The following is a 25,279-nucleotide window of genomic DNA, read 5'->3' on the forward strand; positions in this document are numbered from 1 at the left end:
ATAAAGTGAAGGGTCTTTTTCCCTCTACTTAGCAGCCCGTATGAAAATTTCCCTTTAGGATAATAATACCCAAAGGACTGCCCTTGTGAAAATTCCTGGTCAGCCAGCCTGACAGAGCAGTGGGGACAGGTGCCACCTGTGATATGGGGACACTGTTCTGCATGGCAGAGGAGAGAGGCCTGTGGGTTGTTCTTGAGAGGGACCTAGGAGATGGAAGAGGGAAAGTAGGAGCATAAGGGAACCAGTGAAAGGGCTGAGGGTGAATCAGTGTGTCATGTGAGCCCCCCTCTCCTAAACTCCTAAATATTAAGCAAATTTATAATAACAAACACGGACAATGCTCAGTGTGCATGGGGGTTTCTTGTGGAAGCTGGTGAGGAACTGAGCTTTGCTCCCTTGGTGACTTACGTGGTCTCAGCTCCACTTCTATGTGAACTGAAGGGCCAGACCATGAGCACATAAGCATCGACAGTTTATAGGAGAGCCGCCAAGATGGTGGAGTAGAAAGACCCAGAGCTCACCTCCTCTCACGAGCACACCAAAATCACAACTATATGCAGAACCACCATTGGTGAAAAAGACTGGAACCTACCACCAGAAGATCTTCTGCAATTAAAGACATAAAGAAGGAACCACAAAGAGACAGGTAGGAGGGGCAAACTCACAACATAGTCAAATCCCATACCCCTGGGTGGGCGACCCACAAACTAGAGAATAATTACGTTACAGAGGTTCTCTCACAGGAGTGAGAGTTCTGAGCCCCACGTTGGGCTCCCCAGCCTGGGGGTCTGGTACTGGGAAAATGATCCCCCAGAGCATTTGGCTTTGAAGGCCAGTGGGACTTGATTTTGGGAGTCCCACAGGACTGGAGGAAATAGAGACTTCACTCTTAAAGGGTACACACAAAATCTCACTGGGACCCAGGGCAAAAGCAATTTGATAGCCTGGGCCAGACCTACCTGCTGGTCTTGGAGAGCCTCCCGGAGAGATGGGGATGGCTGTGGCTCACCCTGGGGCCATAGACACTGGTGGCAGCCATATTTGGGAACATTCTACCGTGTGAACACTGCTGGTGGTGGCTGCCATCCTGGCTCATCAACCCCACCCAAAAGCCTATAGGCGCAAGTGCTGGGATGCCTCAGGCTAAGTAACACAAGGACACAGCCCCACCCATCAGCAGACAGGCTGCCTAAAGACTTCATGAACCCACAGTCACCTCTAGAAAAGCCCCTAGACATGGCCTGCTCACCAGAGGGCCAAGACCCAACTCCACCTCCCAGTGGGGAGGCATAGGCCCTTCCCTTCAGGAAGCCCTGAAGACCCAGCCCGCTCACAGTAGGCAAGAGCCTACCCTGGGACCAGCTGGGCCCTGGCCCTGTACACTAGCAGGCCAACGCAAGCTCTGAGATACCCTAGACCCCATACCCAACTGTGTCGGGAATTGCCCCCCTCCAACCTGAAATGAGCTCCGGGATCCCTGGGCCCTGCAGCCAGACTCCAGGAACTGGCTCTGCTTGCCTGGCACTAACCCCTGAACCTGGCTTTACCTGCCAGTGGATCAGCAACAGCCCAAGAGTCTGCGGGACCCTGACTCCGGCCACCAGTGAGCCAGCACTAGCCCCGGGACACCCCTAGGGTTCTGCAGCCAGTGCCTTGTGACCAGGCCACACTAACTAGCAGCCAGCAGCATCTGTACAAGGCAGAGCTTGGCAACCAACTGGGCCAGGGGCCAACCAAGCCTACCAGACTGCCCACATATGCCGCCACAACAGAAGGACCCATGCAGCCGTCTTAGGTGGCACCCCAAGAGCATATACCTTGGGTGATGAGAGGGGAGTGCACTGCTGGGATGCACAGGACATCTTCTACAGAAGGCCACTTATGCAAGGTTGAGAAACGTAACTAACCTACCACATATATAAAAATACAAATAGCAGCTTAGACAAAATGGGGTGGCAGAGGAACATGTTCCAGACGAAGAAACAAGATAAAAGCCCAGAAGAAGAATTAAGCGAAGTGGAGATAGGCAATATACCCGAGAAAAAGTTCAGAGTAATGATCATAAAGATGATCAAAGAACTCAGAAGAAGAATGGATGTACAGAGGGAGAAATCAGAAGTTTAAACAAAGAGAAGAGATAAAGAACAACTGAACAGAGATGAAGAATACAAAAAATGAAATGAAAAATACACTAGAAGGAATCAATAGTAGACTAAATGATATGGAGGAATGGATCAGTGAGCTGGAAGACAGTAATAGAAAACAGAGTAATGGAAATCACTGCCACTGAACAGAAGAAATAATGAAAAGAAATGAGGACAGTTTAAGAGACCTCTGGGACAATATCTAGAGCACTAATAGTCACATTATAGGGGTCTCAGAAGGAGAAGAGAAAGGACCTGAGAAAATATTTGAAGACGTAATAGCTAAAAACTTCCCTAACTACGGAAAGGAAACAATCACCCAAGTCTAGGAAGTGCAGAAAGTCCCATACAGGATTAACCCAAAGAGGAACACACCAAGACACATTGTAATTAAAATGACAAAAAGATAAACAGAGAATATTAAAAGCAGCAAGGGAAAAGTAACAACATACAAGGGCACTCCCATAAGGCTATCAGCTGATTTTTCAGCAGAAACTCTGCAGGCCAGGAGGGAGTAGCACAATACATTTAAAATGATGAAAGGGGAAAATCTACAACCAAGAATACTTTACCCAGCAAGGCTCTCGTTCAGATTTGATAGAGAAATCCAAAGCTTTACAGATAAGCAAAAACTAAAAGAGTTCAGCACCATCAAACCAGCTTTGCAACAAATGTTAAATGATCTCTAGGCAAAAAAGAAAAGGCCACAACTAGAAACAAGAAAATTACAAAATGACAAAGCTCACCAGTGAAGGCAAACATACAGTAAAGGTAGGAAATCACCACCACACAAAGCTAATAGGGAGATTAAAAGATATAGGTAAAATGTATCAAAAACAGTAATCATGAGGGGAGGAGAGTACAAATGTAGGGTTTTAAAAATGCATTTGAAATTAAGAGGTCATCAACTCAAAATAATCATATCTATATATAAACACTGCTATACAAAAACACCATGGTAAGTGTAAACCAAAAATCTATAATAGATATACACACAAAAAAGAAAAAGAAATCCAAACATAACACTGAAGATAGTCATCAAATCATGAGAGAACAAAAGAAGAAAGCAGAAAAAGCCAAATCCAAAACAATTAACAAAACAGCAATAAGAACATACAAATCAACAATTACCTTAAATGTAAATGGACTAAATGCTCCAACCAAAAGACACAGAGTGGCTGAAAGGATACAAAAACAAGACCCATATATATGCTTCCTACAAGAGACTCACTTCAGCTCTAGAGACACATACAGACTAAAAGTGAGGAGATGGAAAAAGGTATTCCATGCAAATGGAAATCAAAAGAAAGAGTAGCAATACTTACATCAGACAAAATAGACTTTAAAGACTATTACATGATACAAAGAAGGGCACTACATAATGATCAAGGGATCAATCCAAGAAGAAGATACAATTGTAAATATATATGCATCCAACATAGGGGCACCTAAATATATAAGACAAATATTAACAGACATGAAAGGAGAAATCGATACTAACACAATAATTGTAGGGGACTTTAACATCTTAACATCCCACTTACATCAATGGACAGATGATCCAGACAGAAAATCAATAAGGAAACACAGGCCTTAAATGACACATTAGACCAAATGAACTTAATGAACTTAACTGATATATAAAGAGCATTCCATCCAAAAGCAGCAGCATACACATTCTTTTCAAGTGCACATGGAACATTCTTCTGGATAGATCACATGCTAGGCCACAAAACAAACCTTGGTAAATTTCAGAAAGTTGAAATCATATCAAGCATCTTTTCCGACCACAACACTATGAAGCTAGAAATCAACTACAAGAAAAAACCTGCAAAAAAAACACGTGGAGGCTAACCAATATGCTACTAAACAACCACTGGATCACTGCAGAAATCAAAAAATACCTAGAGACAATGAAAACGAAAACATGACGATCTAAAACCTATGGGATGTAGCAAAAGCAATGCTAAGAGGGAGGTTTATAGTGATACAAACTTACCACAGGAAACAAGAAACATCTCAAACAACCTAACCTTACATCTAAAGCAACTAGGGAAAGAACAACAAGAAAACCCCCAAAGTTAGTAGAAGGAAAGAAAGATCAGAGCAGAAATAGAGACTAAAAAAAAAATAGAAAAGATCAATGAAATTAAAAGCTGGTTCTTTGAAAAGAGACAAAATTGACAAACCTTTAGCCAGATTCATCAAGTAGAAAAGGGAGAGGGCCCAAATCAATAAAATCAGAAATGAAAAAAGTTACAACTGACACCACAGAAATACAAATGATTATAAAAGACTACTATGAACTACATGCTGATAAAATGGACAACTTAGAAGAAATGGCCAAATTATTAGAAAGATATAATCTCCCAAGATCGAACTAAGAACAAGAAAATATGAAGAGACCAATTACCAGTAATGAAATTGAATCAGTAATTAAAAAACTCTCAACAAACAAAAGTCTAGGACCAGATGGCTTCACAGGTGAATTTTTTACCAAACATTTAGAGAAGAGTTAACACCTACTCTTCTGAAACTATTCCAAAAAAACTGCAGAGGAAGGAACATTCCCGAACTCATTCTATGAGGCCAGCACCCTCCTGATACCAAAACCAGACAAACACACACACACACACACACACACACACACACACTCTCTAAAGGCCAATTATCACTGATGAACCTAGATGCAAAAATCCTCAACAAAATACTAGCAAACCAAATCCAATAATACATTAAAAGGATCATACACCATGATCAAGTGGGATTTATCCCAGGAATGGAAGGATTTTTAATATCCGCAAATCAATGTGATACACCACATTAACAAGTTGAAGAAGAAAAACCGTATGATGACCTCAATAGATGCCGAAAAGCTTCTGATAAAATTCAACATCCATTTATGATAAAAACTCTCTAGAAAGTGGGCAGAGAGGGAACCTACCTCAACATAATAAAGGCCCGTATGTGGCAAACCCACAGCTAACATCACACTCAATGGTGAAAAGCTGAAAGCATTTCCTTTAAGATCAGGAACAAGACAAAGATGTCCACTCTTGCCACTCTTATTCAACATAGTTCTGGAAGTCCAGCCACAGCAATCAGAGAAGAAAAGGAAATAAAAGGAATCAAAATTGGAAAGGAAGAAGTAAAACTGTCACTGGTTGCAGACAGCATGATACTATACATAGAAAATCCTAAAGACGCCACCAGAAAACAACTAGAGCTCATCAATGAATTCAGTAAAGTTGCAGGATACAAAATTAATATACAGAAATCTGTTCCATTTCTATACACTAACAACAAAGTATATCAGAAAGAGAAATTAAGAAAACAATCCCATGTACCGCTGCATCAAAAAGAATAAAATAACTAGGAATAAACCTACCTAAGGAGGCAAAAGACCTGTACTCCAAAAACTATAAGACACTGATGAAACAAACTGAAGATGACACAAAGAGATGGAAAGATATACTGTGTTCTTGGATTGGAGGAATAAATATTGTTAAAATGACCATAATATCCAAGGCAATCTACAGACTCAATGCACTCTCAATACCAATGGCATTTTTCACAGAGCTAGAACAAATAATTAAAAAATTTGTATGGAAACATAAAAGACCCTGAAGAGCCAAAACAATCTTGAGAAAGAAGAATGGAGCTGGATGAACCATGCTCCCTGACTTCAGACTCTACTACAGCGTTACAGTAATCAAAACAGTATGGTACTAGCACAAAAACAGAACCATAGATCAATGGAACAGGATAGAAAGCCCAGAAATAAACCCATGCACTTATGGTCAATTAATCTACAACAAAGGAGGCAAGAATATACAATGCAGAAAAGACAGTCTCTTCAATAAGTAGTGCTGGGAAAACTGGACAGCACATGTAAAAGTATAAAATCAGAGCATTCTCTAACACCATACACAAAAATAAACTCAAAATGGATTGAAGATCTAAATGTAGGACCAGATACTATAAGACTCCTGGAGGAAAACATAGAACACTCTTTGACATAAGTCACAGAAATATTTTTTTGGATCCATCTCCTAAAGTAAAGGAAATAAAAGCAAAAGTAAATAAATGGGACCTAATTAAACTTAAAAGCTTTTGCACAACAAAGGAAACCACCGACAAAATGAAAAGACAACCTACTGAATGGGAGAATATCATTGCAAAGGATATGACTACTAAGGGATTAATATCCAACATATATAAACAGCTCATACAACTCACATTTTTTAATTCTGCTGATTGAAAAATGCTGCTGAATAGACATTTTTCCAAAGAGGAAATGCAGATGCCCAATAAGCATATGAAAAGATTCTCAACATAGCTAATCATCAGGGAAATGCAAATCAAAACCACAAGGAGATATCACCTCATACCTGTCAGAATGACCATCATCAAAAAGAACACACATAATAAATATTGGCAAGGATGTGGAGAAAAGGGAACCCTCATACACTGTTGGTGGGAATGTAAATTGGTGCTGCCACTGTGGAAAACAGTACGGAGGTTTCTCAAAAAATTAAAAATAAGAATTACCATATGACCCAGCAATTCTACTCCTGAGTATATATCCAAAAAAACCCAAAAGCACTAAATCAAAAGATGTTCATAGCAGCATTATTTACAGTTGTCAAGATATGAAAGCAACCTAAGTGACCACCAACAGATGAATGGATAAAGAAAATGTCATATATATACACAATGGAATACCACTCAGTTATAAAAACAAATGAAATTTTGCCTTTGGAGCAACATGGCTGGACTTGGAGGGCATTGTGCTAAATGAAATGTCAGACAAATATTGTATGATATCACTTACATATGGAATCTAAAAAGCACAATAAACTAGTGAATATAACAAAAAAGAAGCAGACATATATAGAGAACAAACTAGTGGTTACCAGTGGAGGGGGAGGGGTAATCAAGGGGTGGGGGAGTGGCAGGTACAAACTATTGGGTGTAAGGTAGGCTCCAGGATGTATTGTACAACACAGGGAACCTAGCCAATATTTTGTAATAACTGTAAATGGAAAGTAATCTTTAAAAATTGTATTAAAAATTTTAAATAAATTTAAGAGAAACAAAAGGTTATAGAAATCTTGGGGGGAGGAGTTTATGGTTTCTTAAGGCCTTGGAAATAGGGGGTTCAAGGAAGTCCACTTGGCGGTCTAAAACCACAAGGACCCAGCTGACCTGGGGCCACACATACACGCAATGTAACATTGTTACTTTCTTCCTTAGATGGGAAACTTTTGCAGTAGTTGTCTCCATGATAGATTCCAATCCTTTAGCCTATAGCCCAGCCTCTTCCTACCTTATATCCTAGTGCTCTGCTTCTCCTCCCTTTCTTACCCATCCGTCTAGGAGGGGTGGTGTTTCCTGCCCATAGGGAGGGCCTCGCCACCGCAGATGCACACGGCTGGGCTGATGACCACGCCTGGGGGGCCAGGGAGGGAAGCCACTGCAGCTGCTGCTGCTGATTTAGAAATGGCCATGCTTCTCCTGGAAAAGCAGAGGGGTTTTTGCTATTTATTGTCAGAACAAGTTAAACGAAGCGAAAGTCATGAAGCCTGTGTGGACAGCCCTGGAAGAGCTGCCATGCATTATTCCACCTAGTGATCTCCACTGCTGCTCGGGACACAGAAAGATGTCCTTCAGAGGTGCACGTTCACACACGAAATCTAACACCAAGGTTGCCTCCCTGTTAGACATCATTTTCTTGCTGATGGAATCAGAAAGCTTGTCAGTCACTGAAATGAACACACTCTGATGAGTTAAATGAAAACTAGCATGTGGCCTGTTTTTGGAATAAACAATTCTAAAGCATATTCCAGTGCACCTTAGCTATGCCTTCTGTTAATTCAAAAAATACTTTGATAAAATGGAAAAGCCAAGTAATATAGCTTCTAGAGATGAAGGACTCTACTTATCAAGGTCCCTGTGATCTGTAGGAGGGAATCAATCCCAGGCCACTTAAAGGTGAGGTGAATTTGTATTTTTAAGAGAAAAATATAAGAGTTACTTGAATTGGTTTTAAAATTCAGATCAGTGACGACAAAATTCATTTAAATAGACTCCCATGAACAGCCCAAAACATATCACTGGCTTTAACACTGTGGCCAGGTAAGGAAGACAGACTATAGGGGAAGAGGAGGGCGTGAAGCCAGGGAGAGAGAGAGAAAGGCACATGGACCATAATCAAAGCACATTTGCCCATCCATTCTCCATTCACCTATCCATCGTCCCATGAGGTGATACTGCAATTCCATGTAGTGGGTGGAAACTCACTCTTAGGTACATCAGAGTTTGTTTCCAGGAAGGAAGGGTGGGAGTTTAGGAAAATATCTACAGAGGAAGTAGGGTGGGTGGAAGGCAAAGGCTCAGGGCAGGTTTTGGAAGGAGGTAATAAAGAGAAAGATGAATTATGCAGCTTAAGAATGGAATGGCTTTTGGGGGAGGGGTGGAATGGGGGGGGAGGAAGGAAGAAAGTGGTGTGGGCAACAGGGTGGGGGAGAAGATGTGCTGCCAGCCGCCAGGTGTGAGGAGACAGGTGGGGTTTAAGAACCGGGATGTGCGATGTTCCACCTTCAGCCACGGGCGTTGCTGGGATATGAACCCCATGCTGCCTCCAGTAAAGCCTGAGCTGGAACTTGGAAGTGGACATGAATACAGGACCCCCTTGGAATTCCCAGAAATCTTGGGGGTGGACAGTGGAATTTCCCACAGGAAGGGGAAGAGGAAACAGAGCCTATTTTGTTTAAATCTTCAAAGATAGAGTGAACTTGGCTGGCATCTGAGTTATACGAACTTCATAGATGATAACACTGAGACTTTGACAAGGTAGGAAACTGGCTTAAGGCAACACAGCAAGTAAGTGGCAAGGCTAGAACTTGAACTCAGGTCTCTTGACCCCAAACTCCTTATTCTACTGTTCCAGTGGGGGCTGAGACAGAAACACCACCCCCTGCAATGCAGAGACACAGACGTGGGCATCCCGTGTATTCTGCTAGCACGTTAGGCTGTGTTTTCACAAGCCAAGATAAAAATGGGGTATCAGTGCTTGCTGATGCTTGTCCAGGCACAATGACAGGAAAAGACATCTCTGAAACATCGCCCCCGCTTTCTTCCTGGGAGGATGACAAGCTTGCCTCTCTCACTTCCAGAAGCTCCGTGGGAAGGCATGTTCTTGGCCCTCACCTCCCTCACCTTTTCACTTGGCTTTGCATCGCCTGAACTCTCAGACTTTCCACGGCAGTTCAGAACCGGGGCCCTTGTTTGTTTTAAAGTAAGCAACATTCCTTCCTGCTCCATATACCCAGGTACCAGCAAGCCACTGCTTATCAGGCACGGGGGCCCTGGAAATCCTGCTGTTTAAACGGTGGCGGAAGTCTTCACCATCCCTGGCAGGGGGCCCTGGGCCTGGGTCAGGGGTGGCTGTGGGACTCTGGACAAAGCCTGCCTGGGCTTCAGCTTCCTGACCTGCAAAATGAGAGGAAGTGGACCTGGGTCAGACCAGTGGTTTCCACAGTGGCGTCCATATAGTTGGTAGGAGAAGCCAACGAGCTATCTCCAAGGTCTTCAAAAGCCAAAGGGGATCACACCATTGTCCTGAGTGGAGGACACCGAGTCTCTGGCTTTAGAGCACCTCATTGTTTTAGCTTTGTCTATGGCCTGCAGATCAGAAATGCATTGCGACAGTGATACATTATGAATTAGTCAATACAGTTTGGGAAATAAAGGCTTTCAAAGTGGCAAGTCTTTGGAGGGAAGACATGGGAAATATTGAATGGTGTTTGGAGAACACTTAGTTTATAAAATCTCTAAGAGGTAAGCAAGGTAAAGCGTACTGCCTAGAATTAGAGACAAGGAAAATACTGAGCAGCTCAGGGGATCCTCCAAGCAGAGCCAATATCATAAAAGAGTAGAAACTTCAAGGAATGCTCAAGCCCCAGCACTTATTCTATGGAAACAACAGAAATGAGGCTAGGTCTCGTTGACCCCCAAACCTGACTCCAGGCCGGGTGGGGTCATGGTGGTCATCCCCTGCTAGTTCCTCTGGTGCTGCCTGCCCGCAGTGCTTGGGGCAACATGACATGCTGCCTGGACCCGGTTCTCCCATCCCTTCTGTTCCCTGCTCAGCTTCTCCCCGCAGCTTGAAGGTCCTGGTGCAATGGTTCCAGCTAAAGATGTTTCCAGCCTGTCTGATGCCAAAGAGAGTCTAGGAGGTGGATAGTACTTCCATAGAACACCTGCTCCATGGGGATTGGGGACTTTTTTTTTTTTTTGCGGTATGCGGGCCTCTCACTGTTGTGGCCTCTCCAGTTGCGGAGCACAGGCTCTGGAAGCGCAGGCTCAGCGGCCATGGCTCATGGGCCCCGCCGCTCCGCGGCATGTGGGATCCTCCCGGACCGGGGCACGAACCCATGTCCCCTGCAGCGGCAGGCGGACTCTTAACCACTGCGCCACCAGGGAAGCTCCTGGGACTGGGGACTTTTTTGTGCCTCTTTTGTGCTTTGCTGTGTCTAAGTTTGTGCCTAGCACACGGTAGGTTCCCAGTAAATGTATGTTGATGAATGTCTGATTGAATGTGGCCCAGAAAGCGTGCTCCTTGACCTTTAAAAGACCTCCCTCTGGCTCAGCACGCCTCTTGCCACTGGTGAGAGGTTCTCCTTGCCTCTCCCCAGCCTGCTCCCTCACAGCTCCTGAGGGACACTGATTCAGACACGGATTTCTCCAGGTCAATCCACTTTCCAGCCCGGTACCCCTGGCTGATTCTGTCTTTCCCCAGGATTTCAGTCTCACACTCTGCGCGGGCTGTAACTCCTACGCTTCTAGGTCTGAATTTCTGGTTTCATTTTTGCTGCCTGTCTTAGCTTCTTGGAACTGCTGTAGCAAACTGCCACGAACGCAGTGGCTTAAAACCACACAAATTTCTTACCTGGAGGTTAGAAATCTGAAATGAGGCTTCAGGGGTTAAAATCAAATGTCAGCTGAGGTGTCTGTGTTCCTTTCTGGAGTCTCTAGGGGGAGAGGCCGTTCCTCATCTTTTCCAGTTTTAGAAGCTGCCAGCATTCCTTGACTTGTGGCCCGATCACACCAATTTCTGCTTCCACTGTCACATGATCTGTTCCTGATCTCATCCTCCTGCCTCCCTCTTATAAAGACTCTAACAGCAGGGCCACCTGGATAACCCAGGACAACCTACATATCTCAAGATCCTGAACTTCACCACATCTGCAAATTCCCATTTACCACTCATACCTTCATAGATGTAGGGATTAGGAATGTAGACATCTTTGGGGGACCAAGATTCTGTCTACCACCCAGACCCACCCCATGGTGGGCACAGAGGATTCTAAATGATAGTGGGTGTGGCCTGACCAAGAAGAGGGCTCCTCTCTGGTGTCTGGTCCTCATGGACTCTGGTCTCATCGTAGAGCCCACAAAGATGGAAGAGATCTTGTCAATGCTCTTGGGTGTAGTTGAAGAGGTTCTTCCTGATGTGCCCCTCAGAAACCACAGTGTCATTCGCTGGAGGTTGTGGTTAGGATTTTGCCCCGCTAATCTGACCACAGCCCTTTGGAGTCCCAAAGAGCTTAAAAAAACCTCTAAGGTCAATGAAGTTGCTTTGGGAGTCTTTATCTTGAGCCCCCACTGCTCATAACTGTCTTTGAACAGCAGCCACTGCGGAGAATGGAAAAATACCCGTGGCTGGGGATGGCTGGTTGAATGACGTGGTACGGGATTCTGAACAGAAGCAGACAGATTTGGCCAGCAGTGCAAGAAAATAAAGCACCCGGAGATCTTTCATCCTCTGCACAACCTTATTTTGCTACAAATGATAGGTAGTCACCAACACAAGCCCTTACCGGTTGGTCCCGTCAAACCACAGGATGTGGCACTGGTCCTCTTGGGAGCAGTCTAACGATACTCAGGACCTATGGCAGACCTGTCTGTGCTGCTGGACTGGCCAAAGTCGAGGGCTGCCTCAGCCTGGGCAGGCTGGCAGACAAGTGCTGACGCCACTTCAGAGCGCCACCCCTCCAGGTGCTGAGGGCGGCTTTTCTGATGCTCACGCTGCGTCATTGTTTATTTTCGCAAGGCGCCCAGCTGTTGTGGTGATGATATTTATATCAGTAAGTGCTCTATTCATCTGCTGATTTCAGGGGATGCTTGCCAGCTGCATACGGCAGCCAACCTCAGGGCACTTCTGAGCCTGGTGTTTTCGCGTTTAGAGAATCAGCTCTCAAAGGCTGCACCAACATCTGGAGCTGAAAGATCTTCATTCACCCAAGAGCCACCCTTGAAGGGGGAGCTATAGCCAATGACCTTGACCCTTGCTACTTTACGTGTCCCAAAATGAGGTGCTTTGAAACTCCTCCTCTGTGCCTGAGCTCCAGTTTTGCAATAAGGAATGTTGGGAAAAGGGCTCTGCTTCACTCATGGACCAGAGTTCACTGTTTTACTTTTTCAGGCAAAGGGATGGGGTGGTGATGCCTTCTGACTTTGGCACTCTGCAGGGGTCTCTGTTTTATGGGAATCTGTCACATTTCATGCTTATCTCAGATCCTAACCATCCATCGTTCAGGCCCTAAACCTTGGAGTCATCCTTGCTTCCCCGTCTTCTCTCACATTCCCTATTCAGTCTGGCAGGATATTTTGTTGGGTCTACCTTCAGGATATACCCAGAAGCCACTCCACTGCTACCACCTAGGCTCAAGCCACCATCACCTGTCACCTGGATTACTGCAGGGGCCTCCTCTCTGTCCTCTCTGCTTCTGCTCTTAGCAACAACCCTGCCCCTTCCCGCACCAACAGTCTGTTCTCCACACAGTAGCCAGAGGGATGCTTTAAAGAAACAAGTCCAATTACTTTTTCAAGTCGCTCCTCTGCTCAAGACCTGTCAATGGCTTCTCATTTCTCTCAGAGCAAAATCACAAGTTCCTCCTATGAACCCCAAGGCCCGTATGACCTGGCCCTGCTGTGTCTCTGTGTCACACCTTCTGCTGCTGTCCACACTGGCTTTGCTCCAGTGGCAATGGCCTCCGTCTGTTCCACCACCATAAATTCTTGGTGCGGGTCATGCCCCTGCCTGGGATGCTCTTCCCTGACATGGTCACTTGGTGCATTCTTTTTTTTTTTTTTTGCGGTACGCGGGCCTCTCACTGTTGTGGCCTCTCCTGTTGCGGAGCACAGGCTCCGGACGCACAAGCTCAGCGGCCATGGCTCACGGGCCCAGCCGCTCCGAAGCATGTGGGATCTTCCCGGACTGGGGCACAAACCCGTGTCCCCTGCATCGGCAGGTGGGCTGTCAACCACTGCGCCACCAGGGAAGCCCACGTGGTGCATTCTTGCACCTCCTCCAAATCTGCGTTCAGATATGACCTTCTCAATGAAGCCCACCTTCATCACTCGATTACAGGCGCAGCCCGTGCCCCAAACCAGCCTTCCTGCCCTGCCCTCTTATTTTTCTTTTTCCATACGCTTGTCACCTTTAACATATAATTAAGTCCGTTACAAAGTGTTTGCTGTTTATTTCTCTCCTGCTTGAGAATAGAAGTTGCATGAAAGATGGGAGTCTGCTGTTTTGCTTTCTCTGTCATGTTAACTGATGCATTTCCAAGCACCCTAGAACAGCTTCTGGCAAACAGCGGCTACTACACAAATGTGGACTGAATGAATGAACAGACGCTCTCCTGAACGACTCTTACATGCACATCCCCAGTTGCGCTCAATTTTGTCCCCTACTACAGTGGTCTCCAACCTTTTCAGCACCAGGGGCCGGTTTTGTGGAAGACAGTTTTTCCAGGGACCCGGGGGGATGGGGAACGGTTCAGGAGGTGATGCGAGCGATGGGGGGGGGATGGGGAGCGATGGGGGGCAGCAGACGAAGCTTTGCTCGCTGACCCGCCTGCCACTCACCTCCTGCTGTGCGGCCTGGTCCCTAGCAGGGGTCCGTGGCCACAGGGTTGGGGACCCCTGCCCTACTACCTGTTGACCCTTGAACAACACGGGTCTCAACTGTGCGGGTCCATTTATATGCAGATTTTTTTCGATCGTAAATAATATAGTACTACAGGATCTGCGGTTGGTTGAATCCGTGGGACACAGAATTGCGGATACGGGGGAACCGCGGATACGGAGTAACGGCGAATACGGAATAGCCTCGTACACAGAGGCGCCCCGTACGTGGAGGGCCGACTACAGATTATAAGCGAACGTCTGACTGCATGGATGCCTGGCGCCCCTGACTCGCGCTTTGTTCAGGGGTCAGCTGTGACCTGCTCCTCTCCTTGCCTTCCCAAACCTCCTGCCTCTCACACTCCTCGCCTGCCTTCCCCACCGTGGCCAGTCGCATCCCAGATGCCTGACTGTCCACACGAGAACCCGTCACCATCCATGACTTCTCATTCACCTCCCACATCCAACTGCTCCCTAAACCTGCGGACCTCCACTCTCCTGTTTCCGGATTCTTCACCAGACCGTTTCCTATCAGGAGTTCTGACTCTGCCACACCCCCACTTCAGCTCCGCGTGTCTCTCCTCCCTGCACAGCAAGGGCTTTCTACCTGCGCTCCTAGAACACCAGGGGTTCCGCCAAAGTGCCCAGAGCTGCTGACTCTCCCAGGAAGGGGCACCAGGAGGAGCCCAAAGACTAGCGTGGGTGGAGCTCCCGACCCCACCTCCTGCTTCACTGTTTCAAAGGCTGCGCTTGCACGAAAGCTTTCATTCCCAGAAAGGATTCTGTTGCTTCCAAGAGTAAAAGTCTGATATTTACCATACTGCGGACCAAGACCCAAACCCCTTAGCCTGGCACGGGCGGCCCTCTGCAAGCTGGCCCGGCTGTATCGTCCAGCATCACCACCCTCTCCTCCTCCTGACATCCCCCCAGCCCCACTGCCACCGAAGCTGTCCTGCAGACGAGCCGACACAGTGACCCCTGCGGGCCTTTGCCCCTGCTGTTCCCTCTGCCTGGAGAGACTTACCCAGCAACTTCATCCCCCAGACGCCAGATCTCTGCTGCCTTCTTCCGGGCCAAAGTCACCTTTCTGAAGTCTTCCCTCACCCTCTGGGCAGAAATAATTGCTCTCCGTTCCCGACCAGCACAGCACTTCGCGGCTGACCTCTATTATAGTGCTGCCACACGAGGTGGGGACAATTTGCTCATCTGTCTCTGTAGCAGGAGTGTGAGCTCCTGGAGGGCTGAGGCTACAGCTCAGACCCATTTTCCTTCTTCCCACACAAGGCCTGCCCAAGGCCAGTGCTCACAAGGGAATCCTCTGAGTTACTCTGGGTTTCCTTCGAGACAGTGATGGGATGGCTTTCCAAAACCCTACAAGGCCATCATCACCGCCTCCACCCAGGAACAGCTGCCCTGCCACAGGGGTGTGAGCCCCAGAAGCTGCCCCATGACACGTGTCCTGTGGCCTGACCAATGTGCTGTAGGCACCTGATGCTTGGAAATGTCACAGGCAGAGGAGCTAAGGCATGGCCTGCTGGGACACAAGGGTCACCTGTGGTAAAGCCAGGCCTCGGCGGGATGATCAGTGGGCAAAGGGTCAGTGGTTCAAGCCCCAGGCTCTGTTAGTCTGGCTGCATCACAGAGCGGGGAGAGTGGCTGAGCGTGGCCGGGTATCAGGCTGTGCTGCACGGCTGGAGATGCTCAGCGCTGGGGGAGGAGGCTTCTCTGTGAGATCTGCATGATTAGGAGCAATACTCTAACCAGTGTCTGGGCGATGGAGCAGCAGACTCTGGTCCTGGGCAGTGAGGGGGCTGGATGAAGCTCATAGACAGGGGGAGTCATTGCTGGACCTGGGAGGGCCGGGGGTGGGGGGTGGCAGGGCCTGGCACGGGACTCCCTGGCCTCAGCTGGAAGCTGAATGGGCTTGGCTTGGTGCTCACTGGCAGACAGTGCCCACCAGAGGGCAGCTGGGTTGGGCAGCGGCAGCAGAGGGCTGTCCCTCCAACTCTTGGGCACGGCTGCTCGAACACACCTGAGCACTTAGGCCTGGGCCAGGCCTCCTCCTACCTGGGCAGTGTCCAGCTCATTCAGCATCACCACAGAGGAGCAGTTATAATCGAACACCAGCCTCCAGAAGTCCGCCACGGTGTTGGGTAGAGGGTGTTGTGTGACCACGAACGCGGCAGGCTGCTTGTGGCTCTGACAAAAGAACGACATGGGCTTCATGAAATATACACCCACCAGCGACGTTCTGATGATGAGGAGTTGGCTGCCAGAGGCCCCCTGGGTCTGCCAAATAGATTACACAAAGCAACTGCCCGTTCTTATCTCAGGGTGCCCTGGTGGCAAAGGGGACCTTCTCATAATGAACTCATTCTCCTCCAGACTAAGACATTTCATTAGCAAGGTGTCACTCGGATGGGGATTATCCAATAAATTATTTATGACTTGGAGCTCAGCAAACAGTCCTCATTACAATATGAAATGGAAGATCCTGGATGCAGATTTGCTGCTCTGCCAGCCAAGGCACCTCTTGGGATAAAAGGGATATTTTGTGTCCCTGTGCCCACGATGGTGGAGGAGGGGTTGGCTCAGCCCGAGGCAGAGAGCCTCCTGGAGGGGCTCATAGTGCAAGTGCTTCACTCCTGCCCCAAGGCTGGAATGCGGGCTGAGCTGGTCTGGCAGAAGGTGGGCACTGTGTCCTGTGAGCCAACGGGGCAGTGAAGGTGCTCAGGTTTTAGAGTCAGGCAGACCTGGGTTCAAACCCAGCTTTGCCAGTTGTACGTTATAAGTCATTCATCCACCCATCCATCCATCTATCCCCCCAATCATTCATTCATTCATTCATTCAAGCTCATTTACAGAGTGACTTTTTTAAAATCAGTGCTGAGCACTGGAAAGTTATTAGATCTCTCCAAATCTCAGGTTCTTCAACCGGAAGATGGGATGCGTAACTCCAAAGGGATGGCTGTGGTACAGATTGAAAAGATACGCACGTGCAAAGTATAGCAGCAAGAACCCAGCTGTGAGCCCGCTGGCAGGGCGGGACCATCCCTGACTCGGTTCTTCGTCCTTGGCACTAGCATCATGGCCGGCACACTAGACGCCCAGTACAGGTCCAGCAAACAACTGAATAAACTCAGTCCCACGTTACAGGTGGGGAGCTGAGGCCCAGAGCAAATGGCCTGTGTGAGTCTGGACCACGTCTGAAGCTTCAGCTGGGCGCTATTTATTACAGTACCTGTGAGAAGGTATTTGGAAAGACTGGGGAGCATCTCCGCTTCATTAGTGGTTTGTAAAACCTGAGAAATGACTCATATTCTCAACAAGTTTTCTTGAGTGATTGTTCATGCCTGTTTCCGGTGGAGTCACAGGGCAGCAGAAGGATGGGGAGGGAAGAAGAGTTTGCCCATTCAAACCAGGAAAAGTCTCTGGCAAAAGACTCTGCCAAATAGAATACCTAAAGCACCTGCCATTGCTCTTATTTCTTGGTGTCCTGATGGCAAAGAAAATGCCTTGCAACCGTGGATGCCACAGATGCACCCCTTCGAAGGGTCTTCTCCTGCCAGTGGAATGGTCAGAGGAAGAATCTAGAACAGAATGTTGAGTTCCCCCAAAAGCCAGACTCTAGTGGCAGAAGCTGGTCTGCAGACATTTCCAGACATGGAAAAAAATCTAGGCTTTAAGAGTCAAAAGACTTGGGGTTCAGACCCTGGCTCCACCCTTTCTGAGAGCGTTGACCTGGAGACAGTCATGGAAATTCTCTGACCCTCAGTACCTCACCCAGAAAACGGGAATAATCATATCCAAATGCAGAATGAGATAGTCTATGTTCAGGATCTGACATACTGCCCAACACTCAGTGAATGTTAGTTTTCTTTCCATTTTCCCTGTCTCTGTGATAAATGCTCTATTAGGCCAGCATACCTGACAAAGCCTTATCTGAAAATATGTTCGAGATCTGTGCTCCTGCCGGGTTTCAGGGATCAGCTGGCAATCCATTTCATGGATAACATCATCCTTTACCAAGGGAAACATTAAAAATTAACCCAGAGGACTTCATATTTTTCTGCTAGCAGCAAAGCTGCCATGGTTACCAGATAATGCCCAAACCGAGCTGGAATACAGATAAGGACTTTTTTTTTTTTTTTAAAAATAAGAAAGGCAAAGACCCCAGTGATGGCTCACAGGAGAAATGCCCTGTGGACAAAGAGAATACAGTCAGCATCAGAGCTTGGCAGAAGGCATCTGACTCCAGGCAGCATCTAATATACTAAGCAGAGGCCAGGAGCGTGTTTGATCCTTGGATGAGGAAGGAAAGGAGGGGGAGTTGGGACAAGGGGGAGACAACGCTGGAAGGAACTTGGAAGTGTGGGTGCAACCCCAGGCCCCATCTCTCACCACACACGTGTGTGTGCACGCACGCATGCACACATGTACACACGCATGCATACGTGCACACAGTGACGTTGGAAGACTCCAAGCTAAAGCCTGCAGTCTTCCCTCCACATCCAGCTATTTGATCTGACCAGGACAAGACTCCCTGCTTCTGGACCCAGAGCCAGGGTTTCCATGGAGGACTTGGGCACCCTGTGGGCAGAGGCCAGCGCAGGCGCCCACAAAGCTGAGATAGGCACTGACTTCCTGTCAGCACTGACTTCCTGTCACCCCTCTGCCTCTAACAAACACTTAGGATTAGTGGTCAGAGAGGTAGTTGGCCTTGACCCCAGCGGACAGTACCCCATGTTCCTTCTTGTTCCAGGTAAGATGGGAGGTTCATGTGGGCTGGATGGACTTGACCTTCAGGTATAGGTGGGGAGAGGGACCTGGAAGGGCTCTTCCCCAGTCAAGCAATGGTGTTCTTGGTCCCGAGTCTTGGGAGGAAAGATGTCTGCATCTTACTGAATCAAGTGAACTGAGGGGAGGCTCAAGGAATAAATTCTAGAGTAAGTCACTAGCTCTCGGGGTATCTCTGAGTGAGTCTCTTTCTCTGGCCTCAGTTTCCTTTGCTGGGAAGTGCATGGATGAGACTGGATGATGCACGGTTCCTTCCAGCTGCAAACATCTCACATCCTGGAAGTGGAGGGATGATACCTGGCAGTAGCTGGAGGACCCGGGGAAGAAGCATACAAGTCAGGAGCATGGACCCCCTGGGGTAGGAACATGACCCCCTAATCCCAAACCAGGTCAAGGGAGATGTGCGCTTCTTGGACTTGATGCTGAGAAAGCAGGAGACGGTGCCCCTAAGAGAACAGTAGGAACGGGGCTGGCATGTAGAATGTTTTCTGAACTGAACTTAAGGCTGAGAGTCAGCTCTGTACATAGCAGGAAGGGGGACTGGTCAGGCCTGTAGCCTCACTGTGGTGTCAGGGGACCCACTTTAAGCTCTTGGTTTATTCTTTCAGACCTTTATGGGAGCAAAAGGGCTAAAAGCACAGCTTGTATATAGGTCTGGATCAGAGCCTTCAGGGGGAGAAACGTCTTGTGGGCCAAAAAGATCAGAAGGAGAGGCTGGCTTGGGCAGGGGGATGTCAAGGCCCTGGGCTCCAGCCACCTCCCCCTTGGGAAGAAGCTTTTCCCTGGAATGCCAGCCAGGGGGCTCCGCTTACATCCATCAGTGCCGCATTGATGTAGTTGCTCGATTCTCCATCCACCGAGATGAGGAAGGGCAGGCAGCGGTCCAGAGGCAGGACATCCATGCTCCGATTCTTATCATGGTTCCGTGGCAGGAGACCGATGCTGCAGTCCTCAGGCCGGACACGAGGAGTCACGATGTTGAGGGTCTATGGGGTCAAGGGCAGATAGGCAGGTACTGCTTAGATGGTTGCCCTGAACAGAGGAGGCAGCAATGTTCAAACTCCCTTCATCTTCCAAGCCTGTCCCTCCAGTCCTTTTCCCAGGACTGTTCTCTTCCGTGGTGACGTTCTATCATCTCCTGCTGGCTGCTCCAGGCCCTGGGGGCTGAGAGCCTCTGCCAGGGGCTGTGGGACACCACCACAGGGCCAAGGCTGCAGGGACGGCACACACTCATGCGGGCTTAGACACAGGCTCTGAACACCTGCCAATCATCTGAGCTGAGTTACTCCTCTCAGCCATCCTGCATGAAATGGTGGGCCAGCCAGGAGGTCATAAGGTGGGGAGTGGGGGCAGGGAATCCCTAATGACTTTTAAATATCACTTAAGTGCCACGGAATGAAAGAAATGATTTTACCAGCATGCCTCTCAGAGAGAAAGCTGTTTTGAGAATGGAAGGAAGGATGCTTGGATGAGACGCCCAGGATGAGTGAGAGACCCCCAGAGAGCAAGCTCTAGTTTGTCTGAAAAATTCAGGGCTTGTGTTCTGCAGAGTAAGTCTTGCAAGTGTGGGGCTAGAGCTGAACTGCCCCAGCCAACAGACTAGATGCTACGTGCAACCACCAGGGGTCCGGGTCCTCCATCCTTCCCCCATTCAGCCCTTGGTCTCTACTCCGAATCAATAAAGTCTATTTGTTTGAAGGAGGACTAAGCCATTGACCTGGCTGGGGTATCTGCCCGTGGAACCATGGACCTGCACTGGCCCTTCTGGTCCTGAAACTTCTTTGCTTCCTCCTGCCTGTTCACAGCTCCTGTTGCCCAAAATAGGACCCTGGCACTGACCTCAGGACAGTGGGCTGGACTCTGGTTTTGCCTTACTCAGTGATTCAAGTCCAGGCCTCCAGACCAAAGCTGCCACCATTCCGGCTACATGGGCTCCAAGGGGGCAGATCTGTTCTGCCTGAGCTGTGCCCTCAGGTGATGCTTCTCGGAGTTTAATGTGCATTTAAATCACCCGGAGATACTGTTAAATCACAGGCTCTCATTCAGCAGGTCCGGTGGGACCCAAGATTCTGCACATCTAACAAGCTCCCAGGTGAAGCCAACGCTGCTGGTCTTGAGACCCCACCTTGAATTGTGAGGATCTAGGACACACTCCAATTGTACAGAAATACTGAGAAGACCCGAGTCCCTGCAGGGATCGAGGCGCTTGAAATTCACACCGGTGTCTATAAACTTGTCTCCACATACAACCTGGACTAGAATTAAATAAGACCTCGGTTCCAAAACATATTCATAGTTAAAAAAAACAAGTGTCAGCAGTCACTGATTGGTGAGCAGTTGCTCGTGGTGTGCATTTTCTGTTCTGGAATTCCTTCTCAGCCGTCTGGAGCTGCAGACACTGGAAGGATATATACATAGCCATTCTTGCAAGGAAAGCCCCAGGGCTGTGCTCAGTGGCTCAGTGGCACTGAAGTTGGCTGGGTCATGAAGCCTGGGATGTGCTCGTACCTGAAATTCGTCTTTGATTTGGCTGGAGTTGGTCTGGGGGTCCAGCCTGCTGATATTGTAGTAGAGAGAGCGGAACTCGCATACCGGGATGGCCGTGTTGCCGCAGAGACATGCTTCCAGGATGGCGTCGTGCACAAACACATACTGCTCCTGCAGAGCCGAGGCGAGAGGGAACGGGGTGCTGGGTAAGAAGGGTGGCCGGGAGTTTCTTGTCCACATTTCAGCCTGTGGCTGTGAAGGATGGGCATGATTCATGTTGCAGAATCACTGCTTTCTATCCTATAACCCGAAGGGCCGAGTTGCCGTGTTTCTGGGTGACTGTCTGAGCTGTGCTGAGTTTTGCTCCCTATGTAAGATTGAACAGCAGAGTCACTGATAAAAATTAGAAACTCCTGGACATGTGGTAGCAGGTGCCCGTGGTGTCCTGCCCATGGCCCGTCAGCTTTCGCCTTTCACTGCTGAAGGCTGCTTACTGCAAATCCCTGAGATTCAGGCTGAGGGCCTTCATCCCCAGCAGGGCCAAAGAGTTAATGCCGTGGGAAGGAGGGCTCAAGCAATGCCAGATGGAGACCTGGGGATAAATGCCTACGTTCCCTCTCTCGGGTGGGAAATCTGGAAGACACTCCACACCATCTCAGAGCTCCCCCGGCAGGACTGGGCTCCAGCCGTCCACTGTGTCAAACAGCCTGTAAAATACTTTCACAGTGTTGACAGGCTTGACTTCCTTCCGTCCCCTCTCTCATTTCCCCACTTGCCAACCAGTGTGTCTTGGGACACAGCCATTTGTTCCAACCAAGGAAACCACTTGCCCTCGACTCCTTGTCTCAGGCTCTGCTCCTGAAGTGTGCATCACCCCCTCCGCCATCCCAGCTCTTTGCCGCTCTCGTCCTGGACACCATCCCCCCCTTCTCTACGCCTTCAATGTCTCATTCCCTTGGGAGAGTCTTCTCCAAATCCACCAGGCAGGAGTTGTTGCTGTTCCAGTCACTCATTAACAAACGTCTGTTGAGCGACTATTCTCCTGCAGAACTTGGCCCATCTCTTTATATAAAATGTTTATCTAGAGGCATTGTGGTGATCTATTTGAAAGCCTATCTCCCCCACCAGAGAGCAAGGACCACGATGTGCATAACGCCAGGCAGTGAGCCTGCCTTCCACATGCATGAGCCCAGGAACAGACAAGGCAGCCTCTCAGCTGTAGCAGCCTCACCAAGAAGCCTGCAGACCGGCCTGTGGGAGTTGGCTTGGAGCCTGGAGCAGGGTCCCAGGTGTGTGAGCCTGTAAGTGAGGGAACTGCCTGCAGAGCCCGCAGTGACTGGCCAGGCCCAAAGCCTTGGGTGGTATCTCTTTGCAGGGCTGATGATGGATACAGCTCTTTATCTGCCCCAGCTCCGCTGCCCGGGCACCTACAGCCTCACTAGAACCAGAAGATGGGCTCGTTATAGGAGTAGCAAACCATGGCTTCCAGGCGTAGGAGAGGCAGAAAAGGCTTCCTTGTGAGACAGTGTGGTTCAGGGGAAAGCACGTGGGACGTGGGGTCACATGGACCCAAGTTCTACCACTGTCTGGCTATATGAGGCTTTGGGGACACCATTTCTCAGTTTCCTCACCTATAAAATGGGGGCACTAGCAGGAGCTCCCCCATAGGGTTGTTGTAAGGAGTAGAAACAATACCCTGAATACAAAAGACCTGGAGTGACGCCTGGCACATAGTAGGTACTCAAGAATAAAGATGAACCCCTCCCATGTCCCTCGGATCTTGGGCTCTCCAACTGGACAGAGCAGTGCCTGGAGGTCTGCTTCTCACTTGAGGCCAGGAGTGATGAGTTATCTCTCTTGGAATCCCCTGCGCCTAGCTCAGGAACTCAGTAACTTCACTGAGTAAGCCATTCCTGCAGTGCCTGAAGCGATGCTTGGCACACAGCAGGCATTCAATCAATGCCAATCCTTCCCTATCTCTCTCTTCTCCTTCACCCAAGGCAAGGACACCATTCAAAGAATACCTGAAAGTTGCCATTCAGTTGCTGCTTAGATGCCCTCAGAGATGGGGCACACAGCACCACGTTCCTCCCTGGTAGGAGGCCTTGCACTGGGGGACCTCAGGGTTGGCAGGGGCATCCTAGCTTCTACGATGATCTCACCATAGCAAGCCATGTATCCATTCCCTCCCATTTCTCCCACGCCCAGGCCTCTTGCTGTAGGAGGCCTCCACCCGTAGGCCTTTCTGTCCCACCATGCTCCTCCTTGGCCAACTGACACCCCAGGACTCACCTCCGTCTGCACCAGGTTGACCCTCTGGGCCCGGAGCTCACGCACGCAGTTGAAGATGTCCACCACCCCTTCATTCTCGGCCATGTCAAGCATGGTGTCGATGGCGATGAAGCAGCCAGTCCTCCCGGCACCAGCACTGGAAGAGAGGACGGTGGTCCATGTTAGGGACCTTGGCGTGGGAGCAGCCCTGGCGAGGCCCCTCCCATTCAGCCCTGTCCCTGAGGACCCTGCAGAGAGGCAGTACACTGCAGAGGTCTGAACCCCAGTCCTGCCAGGAGATCCTAAGCTAGTGACTAAACTTAGAACCTCAGTCTTCTCTTTTGTAAAATGGGAGAGTAATGCTTGCCTTTGGGGGCTATTTTATCAGGACTGGCTTATTTTTGTTGTACTCATTTAACAAACACTTATTTAGCTGTGACAACGTTCCAGACATTGTTCTAACTGCTTCTGCAGTGTTACCTGTTCATTCTCTTATGAGGTTATTAGGAAGTTTCTCACCCTATTACACAGTGAGAAAACGGAGGCACAGAGTGCTGACCTTGCCCAAGGTCACACAGCTGGCAAGTGGTGGAGCTGGGACTTTCCCCCAGGCAGTCTGGTTCCAGAGCTTGTGCTCCTACACTTCCTCTCTTAATAAGATAATGTACGCTTAGACAACACGGATGCATGCAGTTTGCTCATCTGATGGGTAAAGAGAATCCACCTACATATGCCGGGCACCCTGGAAATGCCTAGAAACGTGTCTTCCCCACCCCACTTCCCTCCCTCCATCTCTCCCTTCCTTCTGTCTTCTTCAGTGAATGGGTTGATGGATGGAAGCAAGGAGGGAGAGACAAGAGAGATCAGAGGAGGTAACTGAGACGGCAGAAACCAGGTCCTCTGAGCTGTCCCAACGGACTCACACAGAGTGAGTCCTGAGCACCATGTCCAAAGCCTTGGGTTTGTCTCCACGTGCACCTGCTTTTCCAGGATCATGAGGCAGCAGCATCAGTAAACCAGAGCAGCCGACGGTCCTGAGACCCGGCTCCAGAATCAAGGCCCCTGATACATACTCGACTCTGACCACTGGTGGCTTCCTTTCAGAAAATCTCAGGCCAAGTAAAAAATAGCAAAAGAACTCAATGAGACCCCATGGGCCATGGCCAGACCTTCCCAGATCAGTGGGTTCCAAAATCATAGCACCGAACGAGAGACAAATAGGGCATTTGCTTTAAATGCATATAGTTTTGGAAGTGAAGGCCAGACTGCCAGGAGGCCCATCTCCACTGCGTTTTCATTTCCCTCACGGAAACAAGTGTCTTTGCTTGACAATGCGAAAATAAAAGGAAACGAAAAGAGGAAGGGCGATGGACCAGGAAAGAAAGCAATGTTGAATGACCATAAATCCAAGGAGGACAGGCGGTGGACCAACCGACACCCACAATGGTCTGGAGAGTAAACCCCTGGAAATCCATCCTCCATCATCTGGCAAGTCTTTGATCTTGGTAAAATTTCATGGTTTGAATTGAGTAAAATCTGCCTTGTACTTGCCCCAGAATGCCTCCCCCCAAATCAAAACCCCCAGAAGGGACCCCCAATCAGGC

At 48.6% G+C, this 25,279-nt stretch overlaps 1 protein-coding gene across 2 annotated transcripts in view; it reads right to left on the reverse strand.

Moving 5' to 3' along the window:
- PTPRT (protein tyrosine phosphatase receptor type T) overlaps positions 1–25,279 on the reverse strand; it is a 1,098,787-nt gene that overhangs the window by 15,097 nt on the left and 1,058,411 nt on the right. For both annotated transcript variants that reach the window (XM_033841064.2, XM_033841065.2), the window contains 4 exons: positions 23,697–23,832; positions 21,426–21,575; positions 19,730–19,903; positions 16,188–16,319 (listed from right to left, as the gene is read on the reverse strand). In XM_033841064.2, coding sequence (XP_033696955.1) covers positions 16,188–16,319; positions 19,730–19,903; positions 21,426–21,575; positions 23,697–23,832 — 592 coding nt within the window. The remainder of the gene's footprint in view (positions 1–16,187; positions 16,320–19,729; positions 19,904–21,425; positions 21,576–23,696; positions 23,833–25,279) is intronic.

This window comes from Tursiops truncatus, chromosome 15 (genome assembly GCF_011762595.2).
Source record: "Tursiops truncatus isolate mTurTru1 chromosome 15, mTurTru1.mat.Y, whole genome shotgun sequence".
Taxonomy (NCBI): Eukaryota; Metazoa; Chordata; class Mammalia; order Artiodactyla; family Delphinidae; genus Tursiops; species Tursiops truncatus.